This window comes from Monodelphis domestica, chromosome 3, assembly GCF_027887165.1.
Source record: "Monodelphis domestica isolate mMonDom1 chromosome 3, mMonDom1.pri, whole genome shotgun sequence".
NCBI classification, from domain to species: domain Eukaryota; kingdom Metazoa; phylum Chordata; class Mammalia; order Didelphimorphia; family Didelphidae; genus Monodelphis; species Monodelphis domestica.
The window spans coordinates 377,189,065-377,211,065 of NC_077229.1; the positions used below are offsets into that span (position 1 = coordinate 377,189,065).

General features: G+C 39.6%; 1 protein-coding gene across 9 annotated transcripts in view; it reads right to left on the minus strand.

Moving 5' to 3' along the window:
* TRIO (trio Rho guanine nucleotide exchange factor) overlaps positions 1-14,356 on the minus strand; it is a 539,234-nt gene extending 524,878 nt beyond the window's left edge. For 5 of the 9 annotated variants that reach the window (XM_056824283.1, XM_056824286.1, XM_056824287.1 and 2 more), the window contains exon 1: positions 14,163-14,356. In XM_056824283.1, the coding sequence (XP_056680261.1) occupies positions 14,163-14,349 (187 nt within the window). In that variant the 5' untranslated portion in view covers positions 14,350-14,356. Of the gene's footprint in view, positions 1-10,960; positions 11,875-14,162 lie in introns of those variants that run through there. The other 4 variants (XM_056824285.1, XM_056824284.1, XM_056824291.1 and 1 more) reach the window with 1 other exon arrangement.
* Between the last annotated feature and the right edge of the window lie 7,645 nt (positions 14,357-22,001).

Sequence of the window (22,001 nt, forward strand, 5' to 3'; positions counted from 1 at the left end):
AACACTGCAATGAATAGCAGCTAGGAAATTAGTAGATGCAATGACATAGCTGTATTATACCTAAGAGTCACTCCACCCACTGTGTTAAACAGATGAAGCTTGGCAGCTTCTCCCCACTTGATTTCTCTCTTCCCATGAAATCCCTTTCAAAAAATGTTTCATTCTCTTCTAATTTTTATCCTTTTAAAGATTTTGGGATGGAAACATGACTTTCCTATCTTTCCAAAATGAACTGAGATCATTTGTCACCACCAAAGACCTATCCCCCAGCTCTTTTATTTTGCCAATTGTAAAAAAGAAAAGTCCAGAATATTTAACATGTGTGATAGTCTCCCTGTCTGACCTTCTAACTTCCAATTGCAACAAATGAAACTGTCTTTTCAGTTCTAAAGTCCAAGTTAAGGCAGCCTAAAAAAGAGAAAGCTGAAAATTTCAACCAACAATTTTTCACCAAGAATTTGAGGCAGGTGGGAACAAGCCTGTGAAAATTCAACATGCCTCAATTTGAAAGATGTCAATGGTTAAGTTAAAAGCAGCATACTCTTAATGAGGTAAGAAGAGAGAAGACATAGAACAATAAATTATAGGGCTCTTAATATGACTAGAAATATTTGTTATACCTTGGAGTCTAGAAAGAGTTATTTAAACTTACTGCCTCCACACTTTCTTTTCTTTCATTCATTTCTCAGCTCCTTACAATTGGACTTCTCACCTTATCATTCAACTAAATCTGTTCTCTCCAAATCAACATGGTCTTAGGGAGGCATTGAAGTACACTGGAAGGGGTCCTACATCTGGAGTCAGAGAACCTGGATTCTAATCTCAGTCTTGGGTGAGTCACCTAAAATCTCTTCCAGCCTCAGTTTTTTCATCTATAAAAGTAAAGGTTGGATTCTTAAAAGTTCCTTGAAACTTCATATCTGCTCCTATACCCACACAGTAGTCTCCCAGGTCAGAATATTCATTCCTTAATCAAGACATTCTTGGAAGGCCTAACTTTCTTCAGAGCTTAGTCCAATCCATGTTTCCTACAAAAGGCCTTTCCTTCACCCCACAGTCACCAGTCCCCCCCACACAAAAAAACTTATTGACTTTATGTTTATACTTATGAGCCCAGTATCTAGAACATAGTAGATGCTTAATAAATGTTAATTGACTGATCAATATGTGTATATATCACTTCCTAAATAGATTCTAAGGTCCAGGAGAGCAATCAAATTTTATTTTTATCTTTATATCCTGAAAAGGCTACCTGGAGCGCAGATGATACTTAATAAATATTTCTTGGCTGACTGATTAAATTGCATGTGCCTGGAGGTGGGAAAGAAGGATGTTTAGACAATATATTGTCAATGTCCCTTTCCTGTAAAACTTCCCCCTTCTGTAGTAAGGGAAAGACTTTATTAGTTTAGCCATAAGGGGAAATATAAATTAAAGACTTTAACAGAAAGGGAGTAAATATGTATATAACATTAAAGTAAGTTGTAGTGTAAGGAGTGCTGGTTTGGAGTCAAAGTAATTGGATCCAAAACCTGATACTTCTTCTGACTAAGTGAACTTGAACAAATCACTTTACTTCTTTTCCTCATCTGTAAAATTAGGTGGTCAGACTTCATTATCTCAAAGGAACCTTTTAATTGTAGATCCTTGGTAAATCAGTTATCCCATAGCTTCAGAAATATTTTTTTTCCTATGATACTTCATCATGTTTGTTTGTTTTTTCCAAACATCTCATTTGACAGTGAGATCTGGTTCCTAGGACAAGATCCTAACTTTACCAACCCTTGCCAACTCAGGAGCAGACTTTGGGGAAACAATTATTTGGATATCCCTTAAAAAGGTTTCAATTACATCAAAAAGGTAAAGTATAGGAATGAGGTGGGAAGAAATAAGTTTCAGGAACAAAGCACTATGAGGCCAAATGAAATAGTACTGGTAAAGAACTTAGTAGAGTGCCTGGTACATAGTAGATACTTAATAAATGTTTATTCCCTTCTCTTCCTTTTTCCTACTGTCTTGGTTTCCTTGGCAATAGAACAACTAAATGATTTAGTACTGTAGGAAGATGCCCAGCACGTATTAGAGGTTCTTCTTGATTTTTACTATTTGCTTGTTTGATTGATTGCTTTTTATAGGATGACATGGTGAAAGTCATAAACAGTAAGACGTTACAGGTACACTGTGATCTGACCACTGGGAAGAACGCTCACCATCTAGTCCACATCATCTTGTATCTGTCCCCTTCCATTCACAAATATAAGCTCTGGCCCTATTATCATCTGAACAACCAGCTAGCACAGTGGATAGAGTGCTGGACCTAGAGTTAAGAAGACCTGAGTTCAAATCCAAACTCAGATACTTATTAGCTGTGTGACCTTGAGCAAGTTATTTTCATCTCTGCTTGCCTTAGTTTCTTGATGCAAAATGGGGATAATAATAACACATATCTCCCAGCATTATGAGGGCCAAATGTGATCATAATTGTAAATGCTAAATAAATATTAGCTGTTATTATTTTTGTTAGCAGCAGCAGCAGCATTTCTTACCTAGACTACTAAAAGAGTCTTCTAATTGACTTCATTGCTTCAAGTCTTTCCTCACACTAATACATTCTCTATATAGCTGCCAGAGTGATTTTTCAGAAGTGCATATGTGATCATGTCATTCTCCTTCTCAATAAATGCTAGTGGCTTCCTTTTGACTCTACAATCAAATATAAACTCCTCTTTGTTCATTTAAAACCCTTCACAACTTGGTCCCAAACTACCTTGCCAACTTTTAATTATATATTACTCCCCTTCACATACTCTACCATCCAGTGAAATTAGGTCTTTTTCTTCCTCAAATATGGCAATGAGAATACATAATACATATCAGGTATTTACATTCCGAATGATAGCAAAAAAAAAAAACTGTAGCAAAATTACAGTTTGAAGTAGCCACCAAAATAATTTTTTGGTTTGGGGTCACTGCAACATGAGGAACTGTATTGTGGGGTCACGGCATTAGAAAGATTGAGAACCACTGCCTTAGAGGATGAAGAAACCAGAAAAGAGAAAAAAAGTAATTGATCTCTGTCTACCTACATCCAAGAGACCATCAACTGACAAAATGAAAAGATTTGTTCTGCTATGGTACAAAAGGTAAAAGGTGAGACTAAAAGTTGAAAGGTCTGGTGTTAAAAGGAGAGAAGCTTTAGCTTAATGTAAGGAAGAACTTTCCAGTCATCTATTCAATGATTTAATTCAAAAAGGATGTGCTAGGCACTAGTGAGGCAAAAACAATGAATGAAACAGTGAAATGGTCCCCAGCCTAAGGGAGCTTGCATTCTACAGGGGAGAAAGAAGTGAGGCAGGCTGAGTGTACACAACTAAATACAAAGAGTATGCAAATAATTTCTGAGAGAAGAAAAGAGCACTAACAATTTGAGCCAGCAGCAAAGGGCTTCTGGGAGGAGGAGTCACCTGACCTTAGCCTAAAAGGGAACTGTCCAACAATGAAATAGGCTGTCTTTCATAGTACTAAATTTTCAGTTGCCAAGTGTTCATCCTGAGGATAGATTCATTCCAGAATTTCTGTAGAAGGAATTTTTACATGGTATAAGGGATTGGAGTAGATGATCTCTGAAGGTCCTTCCAACTTTAAATTTGAGGGCAAAATGACATCATATCATACCATTAGTTTAAGACCTGTGATCAGAATTCATGGAGAATGTCATTCTCAGGGATTTAAATATTCAAAATCATTATAAAATGTAATCCTTCCTATTGAGCATACATGGGATATGATTAGCCTTCAAAAGAAATGAGAATGGGGGGGGGGCAGCTGGGTAGCTCCATGGATTGAGAGCCAGGCCTAGAGATAAGGGGGAAGGAGGGAAGGAAGGAAGGAAGGAAGGAAGGAAGGAGGGAGGGAAGGAAGGAAGGAAGGAAGGAAGGAAGGAAGGAAGGAAGGAAGGAAGGAAGGAAGGAAGGAAGGAAGGAAGGAAGGAAGGAAGGAAGGAAGGAAGGAAGGAAGGAAGGAAGGAAGGAAGGAAGAAAACCTAAAATGTGACTCTTATATGTCAATAAAAATAATTTACATAATTTACATTTATTTTTACAATAAATTATAACAATTTACATAAATTCTACATAGATTACTAAATTTACTCTCATGAGAGCAAGTAGATCAAGTTTTCTCCATATGTGTCTTTTAAGTTATTCTACATGATGAGCTTAAATGAGCAACAGGATATCACTTAAGCCACATTTGAGGCTAAACAGGAAAACAACCTAAGAAGATACTTTGTTCAAGTTTTTTTCTTAATCTAAAGAAACATGTTAAAATGTTTACAAACAAAAAGGGGTATCAAAAGGTCACTATCCTTGCCAAGCTACATAAAGAGTACCTCTATCTCAATGGGGAAGCAAGAGTAAAGCCAGGTGCCTTAGGGTCAATCTGGAAGGACAATCACATGGCCCACATGTATAGCTGCTCCTCCTGAATAGGGAATGCTTACTGAGAAAAATTACATGAATTTCATAACTTCACTTGACAGAAATATATGCTACCTGAAAAATAAGACATGGTTCATTCACCTACTCATAGCCAACACAAAGCAATCTGAATCTAGAAGCCATTCTTGTGGGCTCAACTCTTCATGGTTTATGGCTGTTTATGGAAATGCAGGTTCAGAAATTTATTAATTTACAACTAAACAAGACAGAACTTTCTTCCAACACACACTCTCTACTATCCTTATTAACTGAAGAAGAGTACAGGCATGAATAATCAAAACAACCACTTAGGCAAAACTGGCTTATGCCAAATTAAGAGTAACAGAATCATTCTGCAGAAAAGAAGGCTTTGAAATGGATACTTATACTTGGATTTTAATATGTCTAGCTGATGTGAAAAATCACTTCTATTGAAATAATGATTTGAGAAGACCATACTGAGGAGAGTTGAGAAACTGTCCATTTTCTCTATCTTGTCCACTCTCTCTTCTAAAACTAAAGTCATTCTAAGACTTTTTTTTAATTTTCAGATTAATATACAGTTTACATTCTTTAAAATCTTTTTAAAGGTAAAGTGTTTCTGTGTTTAGATTTCAGAGGACTTCTCAGCATTGTGAAGATTAAATTTAACTCTCCCCTGATTGTGAAAATTAAATTAACTCCCCTGCCCATTTTTAGATTTAATCACCAAAGGTGTAAACACCCCATTCACACTTGAATGGGGGAGGTCTGTGAACCACATGTGCAATAGTGGGTGATGAATCAGAATTAAACTGACTGCCCCAAGAAGATCTAAAGCAAAGCTTCAATTGTGATTGGCAGAACTAAAATTAGGGGAAGGCATAGGAAGTGACACAAAAGAAAGTGTCTTTAAAAGGGAGTTACAACTTCCTGAGTGGAATTTTTACTTGGAGTTTTACTTGAAGTTGAACTTCCTGTGAGAGACACTTCTTCAATTTTTGGAGCTGAGGTTGGAAAAGAATATGCTAACTGGACCTGAGAACCTGTTCCTGGTGAGGCTATTCTTAAATCTCTTCCTCTTGGACTGACGTGGTGAGTGAAAAAACTGACTCCTTTCCTATATATTTTCTGAAAAAAACTAGCCTGAAAAACCTAACTCTTGAGAGAGACTTCCCCAGGTCCTCAGCTTTGCGGAGCCTGCTAAGGACTAATTTGCCCTGCCCTGGTTTTGAGCCAGGGGCTGGGAGTAAATTAGTTAGGCTAGATACCTTATCCTATCCTCTCTCTCTGATTTTCTTACTTCACTCTTTCTATATTTTGTAAATAAATGTCTTTGGAATAAATTAAATCCCTGGTGACCCTATTTTAAGTATAATCCAGTCCAACCTTTTTAATAAATAACCCCCTTATAGCATGCATGTTTTGTAGATAGTCATGATATGAAATTAGAGTACAAATAAGTATTTTAGCAGATTATTAACTTCAAAATAAATATTATCTTTTTTAATCCCCAAAATTATGCTGGGATGTAGGTGCTCAGCTCTGTCCACTGTGTCATCTAGTTGTCTCAAGTCAAAGTCAAAGGAATTAAGAGCCAGGATAGTTCACTACCTGACCAAAGATTTTTTCAAAAGGGAAGGGATTGGGAAAAACGACAGTTGTAGAGAAGAATTATCCTCTTTTCCCCCCTTTCTCCACCTCTTAAATGCTACTGTCTCCATGTGGCCTTCTTATTAGTAATACTTCATGCCTTGGATCTCCTATTACTCTTGGTTTTCATTTTTCATATATCTGTGTATGACTATAAGTATTTTTGCATCTTATTTTTCTCTTAGATTATGTGCATCTCAAGTTATTTTTCCCTATAACCTAACATAGTATGATGCTCACAACAAATATTTTATGTGTTAGTTGAAGCTGACATTTTTTTCTCCCTTAGCATTTTACTTTTCCTTTAGAGAAAGACTGTAGGATTGTTTACCCCAAATTGTTCAGCATACTATATGCTAACAAGTATTCTTTCTATTGCCCGATGTAAAACATTTTTGGTAGAACTCTTTAATCAGATGCAGTTCCCTTTACTTCCCAACAAAACAACTTTAGTTTAACAGGTTATGGGAGAGAAGCAAGGCAGATAATATAAACTAAGTCATGGAATTAGGCAAAAAGTATTTATTGAAAACTAAAATACTGGGCTGTTCTTTGACACAATTGACATTACTGACCTATCAATGCTAGGATATAAGCCTGTGTCTAGTTATACAAAAATGACTGCTGTGTGATAAGCCTTACCATCTTCAAGAATGGGAAATTCATTGGATTTAGAGTCATAAGCATAGAGATCAAATGTTGACTCTAGCCCCTACTACTTGTGTGACCATTAGCAACTAATCAGTCTTCTTTGATCCTTAGTTTCCACATGTATAAGATGAAGGGTTTGAGGTAGACATAGTCTTCATGTATTTTTTCTAACTTAGCTTATTAAGATGCAATCTGATAGGAGAAAGAATGCACCACCAAAGAATCTTTTTGTCAAACCTAAAAATGATACATTCTCTTTGAAATTCATTTCTGTTTTCTATTATATAGAAAATCACTTCTCATACTTAATGTCTGAAATTCTAGTGTCTCACAGAAGCAATTAATTTATAATTAAAAAAAAAGCTAATTCATTATATCACCTCAAAGAAAGATATTTATTTTAGTATTTTAAATTTTTTTAAGTTTATTACAATTAACAGAAAGGACTTTACCAGGCAATGAAGTGTGGCTATTGATTAGGAATTTGATTATTTTCTGGAGTTCTGCCAATGATAAATAAAATCCCCTTTATAGTGCAGATATGAAATTAAAATATATCTTTAACTGTCAGAAACAGCCAAAATAACCCACTAATAAATTTGAAAATGCCTTCTGATTTACTGTGAATTTTAAAGTATTATAAGAACATATTTTGTTTTATAACCACATACTCTTTGTTATCACTACCTCATCAAACCATGTGCTTTATTTTGTACTTATCTATTGGCATCAAAAGCTTTCATTTTAATATCTTTGGAAAGTTATACTACACAATAGGGGCAGGCAAGGAATAAGCATTTATATATATACTACATGCCAGACACTTTACTAAGTGTTTTATAAATATTATCTCATTGGTGGAAGCAAAATAATGCCCCTCATCAATAGAACAGTTTAAAAAAAATCTCAATTTCCTTTCAATGAGCACTGAATCACTCTATGTTGATTTCCTAAAAATCATTTATAGAATTACTTTTACATGATACTTACCTTTTCTTTAAGTTGAGTATAATTATGCCACCCCAATAAAAGAAGATAGTTTACCCTATCAAAATGCATTTCCTTTAACTTCCTGGTACCTTTCTTAAAATTTTGAGGCTAACAAAGAGATGCTTATTATTTTTTCCATATAATACATAGATCTAGTTAGGTCATTCACACTGACAGTTCAAAGGAAGAAAAGAAATCATCCTCCTAACAAAAGATGACAAGTTAAATATATTCATGTTTGGCAAGGTTAGGATTGACTATATAAATGTTGTTAAAAGCATAAATATAGATAAAAATGTCATTCTCAAAATGACTTATGAGGAAAAGCACAAATTTAATAAATTTTTTTTAAAAAGTCAATGTGAATTCTTCTTTAAGAATTCTTTAGAATAATATTCTTGTTTAGAATGATCAGGGCCATATACAAGTAACTAGACCATGATCCAATAGGAAGTAAAATGTACCGCAATGACCCAATGACATTTCAGGACTGACATAAAACCTTTCTCTGTTCTCTCTTTTGATGCCAACCTAAAAACATATTAGCAAGTTAAAAATAATGCATTTACGTAAGCACATCATCCTTTTAAAGTCCTGTATGCCTAAACAGTAGGTCAAGAAAAACTGATTTATTACTGCAAGAATAAATCACAAAAATAGATTGGTGATAAAAATTATGAGTCCTAAAGGAGTTCAGAGCTAATGGAAGAAAATTATTGGACACAAGATGCAGTGTAGTATAGTGGGAAAAGCACTAGCCTAAAGATTTGGATTCTTTGGAATCTTGGAGTCTTTAGATTTGGTTTCTAATATTGGTTCTACTACCAACAAGCAGCATAACTCTCAGCAAATCATTTAACTTTTGTAGGATATCAGTTTCCTCATTTGAAAAATGAGAGAATTAGACTAAAAATATTTTTAGGTATAACATTCTATGATCTACTTTACCACCTGTATTGCTGATTCTTTGCAGGCTTGAATTTTTTTCCTTAATATTCAATGCCACAAAGCTTAAGATCTATTAGATGCACAAAAACAAGTGATTTTTTTCAGTTACTGGTAAAGTTCAATTATTCCTTGATCCTCAATTATAAAACATTTCTTTAGATATGACATACTAAAATGAAAGCATAGGGACAAGAGTAAAAAAAATTCAAAACTATTTCAGTGGTGGTATAAAATCTGACCTAACTGTAAAGAAGTCATTGACTCTTTGAATTCTAATCTATTACAAAAAGTCTGGATCACTGTCTGGCGCTCAGGAACCAAGATGAGGGAAATGATGGAGAAAATAATAAAAAGAAGAAAGGGAGAGCATAAAAAGTATGGACGAGTAAGAGGCAGAGATCACATGGGCAGGTAAGGAGCTACTATCCCAAAAGGTGCACACAACTTCAAAATGACTATTTCAAACCAATATATTTTCATAAAGAGTAATTTGAAGTGTTCAACTTTGAAAACATTAGAAAACATGCACACATACAAACACCCCATAAGTCATGCCTCCAAGAATCTATTCTCCCCAAATAAGTGTATGTTTGTATCTTACAAAAGCATTTCAGAAATCAGATGACAATTCACTGTTCAATCTACCTGGAATGTAAGAACATATGCTAGACAACCTTAAATCTCCTGTTTATCTACCCCCATCATATTTGATCTTTAAGATACCTTCTACCTTTAAATTCTGTGGTCTCTGATTTATTTCATTCCCTTGATATCTCCTCTCCCCCAAACCCCTCTTCCCTCTAATTCTCCCAAGTCATCCTAACCCTAACCTCCTGACTCTACCAGATATCAGTCCTGTAGATGCTCGATCAAGAGATCTAGGTCACTGGTGCAGAGATAGACTTATCTTTACTAAGAAAAGAGAGCAAAGGAGCTTCAATGATGTAGAAACAGACTAGAAGAGGGCAACAGCTTCCTACTTGTAACCAAAACCTACTTTGGCTCTTGGACCAGTCAGACACCTAGTCCCCAGGGAAATTCGGGAAGCATGCAAATGTGTTGAGTATCTGGTTCAGCTCAGGAATTGGATTAAAAAAAGAGAGAGGCAAAACTGCAAAGGAAGAAGCAGAAAAAGAAGGCCTAATATGAATCAGATTGTCTTTGGGTCACCTAGACACATCAAATCAATTGTACTCCTCACTACAGCAGAGCTGTAATGAAGCCCTTTCTTGGTAACACCAAAATTTCATCTTTAGACCACAAAAGAATTTCTAATGGAGAACAATTAAATACACATGGAGTCTATTCCGTGACAGGTGGCAGTGGTAGGGTAAGAAAGGCAAGATAGGATTTAGCTTATTTAGGGGAATGGAGAGGAATGAAACATTTTCTGCTCTAAAGAAACATTTATATATTAGCTCAACAAAAGCTAAAATGATTCTTCCCTACATTTTCTCTTACCTTCAGCATAGAAAACCAGGCTCTCAACTTCACCTCTAAAGACATAAGTGATAATGGGGGGGGGGGGATCAAACCCAATTTGACACTGAAAAGTCAGCATATACTATAAAAACTAGCCTATTGGAGTGAGTCAAACAATCATGCCTAGGAAAGACTGAGAAAAAGAAGACATACTTGCCATACATCTTATGTATCTATTTCTCTAGGTTCTACAGTAGATATAACTTCTGTCTCTGATTATCTTTCTGGAATTACTGAAGAAACCAATAAATTGCTCCCTGTGACCCAGATTACTAAACTGATTTTACCAAATCTCTTGGGATTTGCGTTTAAAAGGCAACTGAGAAATATCAGTCAATTCCTTTTTTTCTCCCCTAAAGCCATCTGCCTCTTGAGACCAGGAGTCCCTTTTCTGGTTCAAAGCAAAGCCCCCAACTCCTGTCCACTGCCATTTGGCTGCTCACATCCAGGGGGTTGCCCCCTCTTTCCGTCTGGTGAGCTCAGTCCCATACCAGCATCAATCCACCATCCTTTCTCCATCAACCTCACCTCTTTAACAACCTTTCCTGGAAAAGGCACCCCTTGTATAACTGCCCTGCCCTTCTTTTCTATGGTCCGTTGGGATCAATTCAATCATCACCTCTGGCCACTGTCGGCGATTTCTTCCTTAAACCCAAGTCGTCATCAGAATTCCCTTCCCCCTCAACAACTCTCCCCCCCCCCCCCCTCACCCCACCCCAACACAGACAGATTGAGAGAGGGAAGCAGGAGTCTGGTGATATGAACATAGCTATACCAACCTAGCCCGCCCGGTTCTCCTTCTTCGGGTTTCCAGCGGTGAGTCTGCATTTTCCTGGCCTCCTCTCCTCTTTGAAATAACGCATCCAGATCGACAGCAGACAAGCAGAGTTGCTGCTGCTGCTGTTGCTGCTGCTGCTGTTGCTGTTGCTGTTGTTGCTGCTGCTGCTGCTGCTGCCTCTGCTGCCGCTACCCTCGAGGTCCCCTTCTCCTCCCTCCTCCTCCTCCTCTTCCTCCTCTTCAGGAGAGTGCGTGAGCGGTTGGGGATTGAGAGGGAGTGGAGCTGCTGGGAGCAACGGGAGGAGGAGAAGGAGGGGCTGCCACGGCCAGGCTCGCGCGGGATCTGGAGAGGAGTGGGAAGGAGGAGGAGCGGGGTGCAGAGGGAGGGGGGGGGGGCAGTAGTCACATCGAGTGCCTCAGCCCCTGTTGCTTGCTGCTGCTGCTGCTGCTGCTGCGGTGGCAGGAGTGGGGGAACCCCACCTTCCCCGCCTCCTCTTCACTATACACCGTCGCGGCTCGATGCAGGGCAGAGTGTTCCAGGGCTTTAGTGGCACAGGAGAATCCACCCGCGCGGCTTCTTAGTCTTTCCAAGCGACATGCAATCTTCCCGGTCTTCCTCCACCCCCATCAAGCAAGGGGAGGATCCAAGTCTCAGGCTGTCTGTCCCATTCTAGGTTCAGCCAGCCTCTACACAGCAGGCAGTCCAATGCCTAGGGGATCCAGGCAGCTCTCGCCTGCTCGAGGTGAGCAGCTGTTCCCTCTCTCCCTCCCGTCACCAGGACAAGGAGAGTCCCAAGAGAAGGGCCTGCTGTAAGAGAGCGAGCTCCATTTTCGTGCCGGCAGAAGGAGCCTGTCAAATGTTTCCCTTCTAAAAATCTACCAGGATTATACGTGACTCAGTAGCGACATCGGTCTCTCCCTAGGTTCCAAAGAAGAATTTTCCAACTGTTATGTAGATATTTAAAATTCCAACTCATTTTTTCAGTACTCCCCCGCTTTTTTTCTACCATTAAGATGTTCAGTAGGGCTGCAATAGTATTAGTAACACCTTTCCTCTAGTCCCGTGTTCTATCACTGACTGGTCAGCACCCATCTTTCCTCTCTCTACCCCATGCAAACATTTAAAAAACAACACAAACAGTATTAGTAAAAGAGAATTTTTTGTGCAAATTGACTCTCGCAGTTTTATTCCTCCATTTTAACCGCTAAAAGTCATATAAAGGGAGTGGGGGGAAAATACACTTCCCAGAAAGCTATTTAAATGTTAAGCCAGTAAAATGTAATGCCACCATCACAAAGGTTTCTTACACATAACCATGATTTCTATCGAATATAATCATAATAGTATGCACAAAGTAATAAGATGCATAATATGCAAATATTTTAAGAGATTTTAAAGAATGTAGAACTTGGAGTTATAGAAAGGATTTTGATTTGAATAGCTACTTTCTATGTATGATCTTAGACAAGTCACAACTTCTCTGGGCTTCAGTTTTCTTATCTGTAAAATCTGGGCACTGTACCAGATGTCCCCTAAAGTCCCTTCCAGCTCTAATGGTATGATCCTCAAATTTCAATTTGGCTTTTAGTTTATGACATGCCTTCTGTAATCCTTTCCCCTCCATGACAGCCATGATAAGATGGAAAGAGGACTTAACTGGAAACCAGAAAACCTGAGTTTTAATCCTAGCTCTCTCTCTCTAACTTGCTGAGAAACTTTAGTAATATCACTTAAAGTCTCTTAAGTCTCCACTTCCTCACTGGGTTTGGACAAAATGATCCCTAAGGTCACTTCTAGTTCTCTTAGATGTTTATTCATCATATTTATTTATGGAGGGTCTTTGTTGGAGTCTTCAGATTCAAAATTGGGCCCAGGTATGCTTTATTTAGAGTGAGTCTTGGGACTGATTAAGATCTTTGAGGTTCTCTGGACCATGCATGCCTCCATAATACATTACTACTTTGTAATGTACTAAATAATATTACAGTTTCTCTTAGTCTCTTCCCCTTCCTACCAACTTAGCCCCAATTCAGAACTACCCAGTATGGAGGCCTCTGGGAGGACTTGAGGTTAGGGGAAAATTCTCTCACATATTGGCCTGAGAGCTGTTACAGCTTCCAGTGACATGTGTGTCTACAGCCTGCCAAGTGAGCCATCAGTGTTCCACTAGATAATCAGTGGAGTCACTACTTCCTCTAGATGACACATGCTAAATTTCTAAAATCATTCTTTTTTCTTTAACAAGAAAAATGCTCCAAATGGCAACTTTATGCTACCTCTCTTTAAAAATGTATTATTTGTATGTATCTGATTAAAGGACTTCCTATTAGGAAAGGTGACAAAGTGAAAGTTGGAAGAGTCCTTAACCCAGCAAATGAATTACTGATAATAGTGGAAACTCACCAGCTATCCTACCTATATGGTCTATTAGGGAGCATGAGGAGAAAAGAAAGATTGTTTTGTTTTAGTTAGCAATGGTAAAAAAAAATTGGAAACAGTAATGATGGCTTTGTCCCCTCCTTTCCTGTGCCAGGTATTATTGATGGATGGCCCTTACTACTCTTCCAAATACCCACTGAAACCTTAACAACAGATAGGCAAAGTGTATAAATTGTCCGTTTTACGAGAGAAAGAGAGAGAGAGAGAGAGAGAGAGAGAGAGAGAGAGAGAGAATCTTATTGAGAGCTAGTGTGAAGCTGGCATGTTTCCTTACCCTCCCTACCAGAAAAAGAAAGGGAGGGGAGGTGGAGCTCGCTTAAGGAAAGATCACATCATCGCCTAGGGGGAGGAGGGGGTGGCTCCTACACTAGCAACGTGTGTGTTGCACATCAATGCATTCTACTAGAGGAGAACCACTCCAAAGACACCTACACCCATCCAAAGAGAGTGGGAGGGGAGAAGAGAATGGGGGCCGCCTCTAAGGCACCGGGAAGATAAGAAATCCTCAATTCAGATTTCTCACTCCAGCCAGTCCCAAAGCTGCCAATCACGACCTTCTGTTCTTCCAAGATTTTGGTCCCCCACCCCCACATACACAGCAGCCCACACTTCATACCTTTTTTTCTGTTCATCAGGACTATCTCTTCCCCCAAACAAACGTCCCCCACCCCCATCCCTACCCCGGCCAGCACTCCAGTTGCTCTGGTTCCTCAGTGGCCTTGGATTCCCCTGATCCTCAAAACTGGGATGGCAAGTTCACTTACCAGATCGAAAAAATGCGGTGATGTCGGCCAAGTCCTTGGCTGCTTCTTCCGCCCCTTCACCTGCATTGCCTCCGCCGCCGGCACTTGTGCTGGTGCTGGTGGAGGCAGCGGCGGAAGAAGAGGAGGAGGTGGCGGAGGCGGTGGCGGCGGCAGGGTTGGTGCTGCTGCCGCAGCCACTGCCGCTCATGGCTGCGGTGGCGGCTCCTCCGGGCAAGACCCCTCCTTCCCTACCGCCCCTCTCCACCTCCTCCTCCTCCTCCTCCTCCTCCTCCACCACCACCTCCACCACCTCCACCTCCTCCTCCTTCCCCCAGCGAGCCGGTCTCGGGGTCCAGGGAGAAAGATCCACCCGCGCGAGGTCTGCTCTTCCAGTCCCTGCTTTGGCTCCCGGCTTCCCCCGGCCGGAGCGACTGCGGTAGGGACGGTAGCGATCTGCGGCAATTCAGCGCTGCGCTTCGGGGACCGCTGGAAGAGGAGAAAAGCGCTGGGAAGCAGCGGCCGCCTGGCCAGCCAGCGGTTGAGAGAAAGAGCAAGAGCTCTGGCTGGTGCTGACCGTGGCTGTTGCTGCTGCGGTTTTTCCCCACAATGAATACGGGGCCATATAAGTGTATTCCAATGGAGGGCACGTAGCTCGCTGGAAGGCGAAGCCAGCAAGCGCTGCCTGCCTGCTTGCTTCCAAAGGGCCGGCTGGGGACGGGTTGGGGATCAGCGGCGCCGGTGGGGAGGAGGCGGCAGAGCCAGACACACAATTGCTGAGGGGGAGGGGAGAAGGGGGTGGGGAAAGGTGTACCGGGAGAGGGGAGGGGAGGGGAAGGGAAGGGGTTCAATCCCTGTAGCAGGAAGGGGGGAAGGGGGAGAAGGAGGAATTTGCCGCTTCTTCAGGAATCAGGAACCCCAGCAGTGGCTGCTATCCTCCATCTTGATTTCAAATAGGGGAAGAAGGAGGGGGAGGGGGGAAATCACAGTCGAGAGAACAAGGGTAGAAGGAAAGGGGAGAGAAGGGAAAGGGAAAAAAAAAAGGTGGGGAGGGAGGACTTCGTGAATTTCCGGCAAAGATCGGCTAGGCACCGGAGCTAGGACTCGGCTAATAGGAGGAGCCAAGCCGAGGCGAGGGGAAAGGGAGGTGGAGCTTGGCCCCAGAGAGGTGGGGCGCTGCTCTTCCTCTAGCTGCAGTCTTTAGCTGGGGTCGGAGACTGGCTTGACTACTCGGAGGCTGACTCCGAGCTGGAAGCCGGGGAGACACGCGCACGTCCAGCGGGTGTAGAAGTTTGGAGCTGAGTTTAACTTCCTCCTCCAAGGGGAGGTGGAGTCTTGGGGTGTCGAGTTCAGGGGGTGAGAGCTTGAGATCGTTAAGAGAGTAAGTTCTTATACAGAATTGGGGTGGGTTGGGGCAGACAATTAGTTGTAGGGCAGACCACTCCTGCCCCCATGAGGACTGAAGAAAAGTGGCTCTTTTCCAGCTGTTGATGTCTTACAAAGTAAATCCCTTTCCTCTCAATCCCCCCTACCCTTTTATAGCCAAAGGTGGAATCAGATCACAATCCTCCCACTCTCACCAATTTCCCCTCTACCCATCTGCTGAGTCTATGAGAGCCTAATAGAGACAGTAGAGAGAGATTCTCCGGAGAAGGGCAGGTGGGTGGTCAGAGTCCCACTAAAAGAGATTTTTCTCTTAATCGCGTCAGTGTCAACAAATACCACTATGCTAGATGACAGCAGAAGAGGAAAGTGTGAAGTAATGGAGAAGAGGTAGTGAAAGTTTCAAGTTGCGGGGAAGAATGGTGAGAAGATACACTTTAACTAGGTGAGCAATAATTTAGAAAAGGATGGGCAGTGATGAAGATGGAGAACAACCTTGGAAGTCAAGATTGGTGAAATGGCATTAGTTCCACTGTGGCCAAGGTTCAGTAGTAGAAAGAGAGAAGTGGTGGCTATTGTTCCAGTGTTGGCAAATGTTGGCAAAAAAAAATGTTCCTGTGCCATGTGCCTGCATGTGTAAAATCAGTTGTTGGGTTTTTTTTTTGGGGGGGGGGTAGAATATCAATTTATTGATTAGGCAAGCATTTAACTAATAAATTAATAGGTCAGTGATATTTTCTATAATTGAAGACCAGGAAGTTCTTTCGTGCTGGTCTATAAATACAATTTGGGAACTCATTATTCAGCCCCTCCCTTGGAAATCTCAAGAGATCTCTGAGTGATGAATAGTGAATGAGGAGGTTGTAGAATCAGTTCTTACTACACATATTAAAATATGAACTCATAGACTTAGATTATTAGAGCTAAAGGAAACTAAGGCACTAATTAAAAAATGTGAGTGGCAAGGGAAGATCCAAGTGTACTGTCCTCTTAAGTGCTGGGGAAAGCCAAAGAACTAGGTACTTTACAAAGGTCAAGAATATAAATGTAAATATGAGATTCAACTGCATCTGGAGGATACATGAAGCTACAAAACTGATTTATGAAGGGAGTATAGAGAAGGAACATAAGAACAAAGACTGAAATCTGTATACACAATGTGATCATTTTTATTGAGGATGTCAAAAATACTTGTTGAATTGAAAAATTGGATTGAATTGATTTTTGTTCTTATACCTTTACCTTCTGTCTTGGAATCAATACTGTGTATTGGTCCCAAGACAGATGAGTAGTAAGGGCTAGGCAAAGGGGAATTAAGTGACTTGCCCAGGGTCACACAGCTGGGAAGTATCTGAGGCCAGATTTGAACCTAAGACCTCCTGTCTCTAGGCCTGGGTCTCAATCCACTGAGCTACCCAGCTGTCCCCTGAATTAATTTTTTAATTTAAATTTACTTCTTTGTCTGTTACATTGTTACAATTCCCTCACTCCCTTCTCTTCCTCCATTAGAAAAGGCATAATTTGACAAAAAGATATATGAATATATAAAACTATGTCTTGCTTATATATCATTTCTTTATCTTGGAATAGTGAGGCTGGGCCTGAGTTGACTGCAGGGGTAAGGTGAAGGGGTAGAAGGTCAAAGCCACAGTGGTCCATAGCAATAGTATCAAACTCAGAAATGGGTCCATTAATCCATGAAAAGGATCCCTACTTTAATGTATTGACTTAATTTTGAACTTTAATGCCATCTATCTTTTATTGTATTTTTATTTATTTGTTTGTTAAACATCTTCCAAAAATATTTTTCATCTGGTTTGGGAGGCACTTGGGAGTGTTGTGGGCAGCATGCTGCCTCTGGGCTGAGCATCTAACATCTCTGGTCCAGAGAACCTAATTCAATACACCCAACAGGGGGAAATTCAGCTCCTGCTTGAAAATCTCCTGTGAAAAGTCCTGCCCAGAACCTATCCAGGAATGTACCTCATGTCATATGGCTTCCAGAGAGAACTCAAGCCACATAGCAGCTTTTCAGGTAATATTGATGAGGATTCAGAATAGTATGTCATATTTTACATAAAATTTCCTTCATGTCTATCTTTAGCAATTTTGTTTCTTTTAAACAATCTACTGCAGTGCAAATAAAATAATGCTTATGATAACACAATATTATTGTCATCATTATTTTTAATTCATTTATATAGAAGTTTAAGTTTCACACAGTGTTTTCCTCACAATAATTGTATGAAACAAGTAGAACAGGTATTGTTTGCCCATTTTACTGAGTAAATTAAGCTTCAGAGAGCTTAATTGACCTGCCCAAGACCTCTTATCTAGTTAATGATTAGATCCAGGATTTTATAGAATCTGAGTTAGGATCCAATCCATTCCAATCTAAAAAATCCTTTCTTCCAACATTTTCCAAAAGTGATCCACAACCTCTGATTGAAGACCTTCCGAAAGGGAACTGCACTATTTCCCAAGACGGGCCAGTCCTTGTTGGAACAATAATTACTAGGAAAATATTTTCTTACATAAAGCCTAATTCTATGCTCTTTGAATATTCCACAAATATTTTTTAAATGTACTTACTTTGTGCAATACCTTTCTTGCCTTGGATACTATACCTCTCTGTTACAGTAGAAAGAATCATAGGTTTAGAATAACAGAGTTTGAGAGTTGGAAGTTGACCATTTAGTCAACTCATACATGAAAGTTATTCCTGATATGGCATACCCAGTTAGTGGCTGGCAAACCTCTGTATGAAGACCTTCAAGGAAACGGAACTAGGACAGGATTCCTACAGAAAACAGAATTTTACTAGAGATTCAAAGAAAGCTAGAGAAGCCAAGAGGTGAACGTGAAGAAGAGAATTCTAGGGATGGAGAACAGCCATTCAATATCCAGAAAGTCAGGAGTTGTATCTTGTGTAAGGAATAGCAAGAAAGACATTGCCATTAGATCATAGAGTATGTGGAGGGGCATAAGGCATAAGAAAACTGGAAAGATAGAAAGGATCCAGGTCTTAAATGATTTTAAAAGACAATCATAGAGGGTTTCCCTTGATCCTGGAAGTAATAGGGGGTCATTGGGTCAAAGTAGAGGTGACATGGTCAAACTTGAGCTTTAAGATCAGTTTGACAGCTTAGTGAAGGGTGGACTGGAGTTGAGTGAGATGAAATAGAGACTAACCAGCAAGTTTTGCATGAGATAATGAGGGCCAGAGGAGGAAAGGGGGCACATTTGGGAAATGTTATGAAGATAGAATCTAAAGGATTTGGCAGCAAATTGAATATGAGAATTGAAAAGAGTGAAGAGTTAAGGCTGACACCTAAATTGTGAGCCTGAATGCCCTCCATGAAAGTTAGGAAGTAGGAAGAGTTGATGGGAAATTAAAGCAGGAAGAATATAATTATTTCAATTACAGATATGTTAAATTTAACGAATTTGGGGACATCTAGTTCAAGATATCCAAAAAAGTTGGAGATATGAAGCAAAGTCAGAAGAGCGATTTGCACTGTCTAAATAGATCTGAGAATCACATGCAAAGAGATGTTAATTGAATCCACTGGCACTGATGAGGTCACCAAGTGAAATTATAAAGAAGGAGAAGAGAAGAAGGGCCAGGAAAGAGTGTTGGAGAACATTTACAATTAGTAGATACAACCTGGGTGAAGGTTCAGCCTAGGAGACTGAGAGGTCAGATAGGAAGGAGGAGAACCAAGAGAAGGTAGTCTCTGTCTCTGTCTCTGTCTCTGTCTCTGTCTCTGTCTCTGTCTCTGTCTCTCTGTCTCTCGGTCTCTCTGTCTGTCTGTCTGTCTGTCTCTCTCTCTCTCTCTCTCTGTCTCTCTCTCACACACACACAGAACAGAGAGAAGAGGGTGACTGTTCAGAAAGATCAAGAAAAATTGAATATTCAGAAAGGCTATTCGATTAGGTGCTTTGGAGAGATCAACTTCTGTTGAATGATGAGGTCAGAGGCCAGACTGAAGAGAATTAAGAGAGTGAGAGGAAAGGATGGAAAGGCACCAATTGTAGATAGCTTTCCAATTGAGTTAGTTTAATATCCAAAGGGAAGAGAGATATAAGGATAGCTATGAGAAAGAATGGATGATATAAGAGTTTTTGAGCATAGAAAAGACATGGAAATCCTTATAGATATAAGGAAAGGAGCAAGTGGTCAGGGAGAGACTGAAAATAAATGAGAGAGGGGGGATGATGGAAGGGAAAAACTTCTGGAGAAGACAGGAAGAAACAAGATCATTTGTGGATATAGAGGGATTTACCTTAACAAAAGTGAGAGTGGAGTTATCAAGAAATAGTTACAAAACATCATGAATTTGGTTCTGGAATTCTTAAATATGAGGTAATAATGGGAGTGCCTAAAATTATATTATAGAGGACCCTGAAAATTAATTACACTCATCTTTTTAGGAGAACATAGGAATCTTTAATATTCAAAATGTTTGGGGGACAGCTAGATTGCTCAGTGAATAGAGAGGTCTTAGGTTCAAGTCTGGATTCAGACATTTCCTTAATTGTGTGACCCTGGGCAAGTCACTTAACCCCATTTGCCCAGCCCTTACCACTATAATGCCTTGGAACTGATACTCAGTATCAATTCTGAGACAGAAAATAAAGGTTTAAAAAATGATTGGTCCGAATATGAGAGTATCATCCACTCTGATTATTATTATATATATATGTATATATTTTATTGCATTTTATATTATATGATATATAATAATAAATTACATATATTTATATATAATATAGTATTTACATATATAGTAGGTAACTTTTTTTCCACTTTAAATGACTAAATGTTTTCTGTCCCATTGCAAAATACTTCATAGCACAATATTCCCAAATAGAAAGTAAACCCTTTGAAGATAGGGATGATTTTTATTTTTATCTTTTTACCCCAATAACCCAAGACTTTTATAATATCTTTGTATAAGTCCCTCTTTCTTCATTCACCCCACCTTATCTTCATTTAGGCCCTTATCACCTCATACATGGACAAATATAATTGCCTTCTTATCAATCTTCTTACCTCAAGTATCTCTCTGCTCCAGTTCATCCTCCATTCAGCTGCCCAAATGATCTCCCTAAAGCCCATATCTGACTATGTCACATCCCTTAGTCTCTGACTCAAATTCTAGTGGCTTGTATTACCTGTAAGATTTAAATATAAAACTTTATTTGGCATTTAAAGTCCTTCACAATTTGTTCCATTCCTAGCTTTGCAGTTTTCTTATACTTTACTACCCTCTAGGTATAGTTGAGCAACACTTGCATTCTTGCTCTTCCTTGCATATGATACATCATTTCCCATTGCCCTTACCTCTTTACTAGATTTTCCCCATGCCTGGATTTTCTCTCTTCACCTCTTCTTCTTGGCTTCCATGGTTTCCTTTGAAACTCAACTATAGTAATCCCACCTTCTTCAAGAAATTTTGTGGGTCCCACCCACTGTAAGACCTTTCCCTCAAAAATTACTTCCTATTTACAATGGACATAGTTTGTCTATTGCAATAGAATGTGAACTCCTTGAGAGCATTTGCTGTTTTGCCTTTCTTTGATTTCATGGTAAGTGTCAAATTAGTGCTCAATACTGCCTGATTTCCCAACACATAGCAGACTCATAATAAATGCTTGTTGAATTTTATTGAATTGCTACATGGTCAAAAATATAGCTCATATTAACCATTCCTACTCTCTTTGCATCTGTTTATACATAGGCAGGTGGGAGTTCGCATCTTCAGCATGAAACTTGAATTTACTTTCCTATCAACCAGACTTTTTTTTTCATTTCCCTATTTTTCATTTCTTTTTTTTAAACCCTTACCTTCTGTCTCAGTATCAATACTGGGTATTGATTCCAAAGCAGAACAGCAGAAAGCGCTGGGCAAAGGGAGTTAGGTGACTTGCTCAAGGTCACATAGCTGGGAAGTGTCTGATGCCAGATTTGAACCCAGGACCTCCTTTCTCTGGGCCTGATTCTCAATCCACTGAGCCACCCAGCTGCCCCCTCATTTCTTTTATACTTGCTTAACTTGGTAGATCAATAGTCTGGTCCATCCTTCCTCCTTCCAGCCTTGCTGCCTCCCACCCAGCAGTACCACATATAGAATATGGAGATAGAGGAATTCTCAGGCTTAAAACTTTGAGGAAGCAGCTTTTGTTGTATCTATCTCCAGGTTTTTTGTTTGTTTTTTGGTGTTGTGTTATTTTTGTTGTTCAATTGTTTTTTCAATAATGTTGCAAGCTTTGTGACTTGAAATCTAAATAATTGGTCACCAGAGAAAATTCCCAAATAATAAAATACCCAAGTCAGCTGGGAATTTTGGTGATTTTAATTAATATAGAGAGAAGGAATTAAGGAAAGGAGAGAGAGAGAAAAAAAAGAGTTAATTTAAACTGCTCTGGCTCAGGCTGAGCCAGGCAGTAGTTAAAGGCCTTGGCCAAAGTGACCTT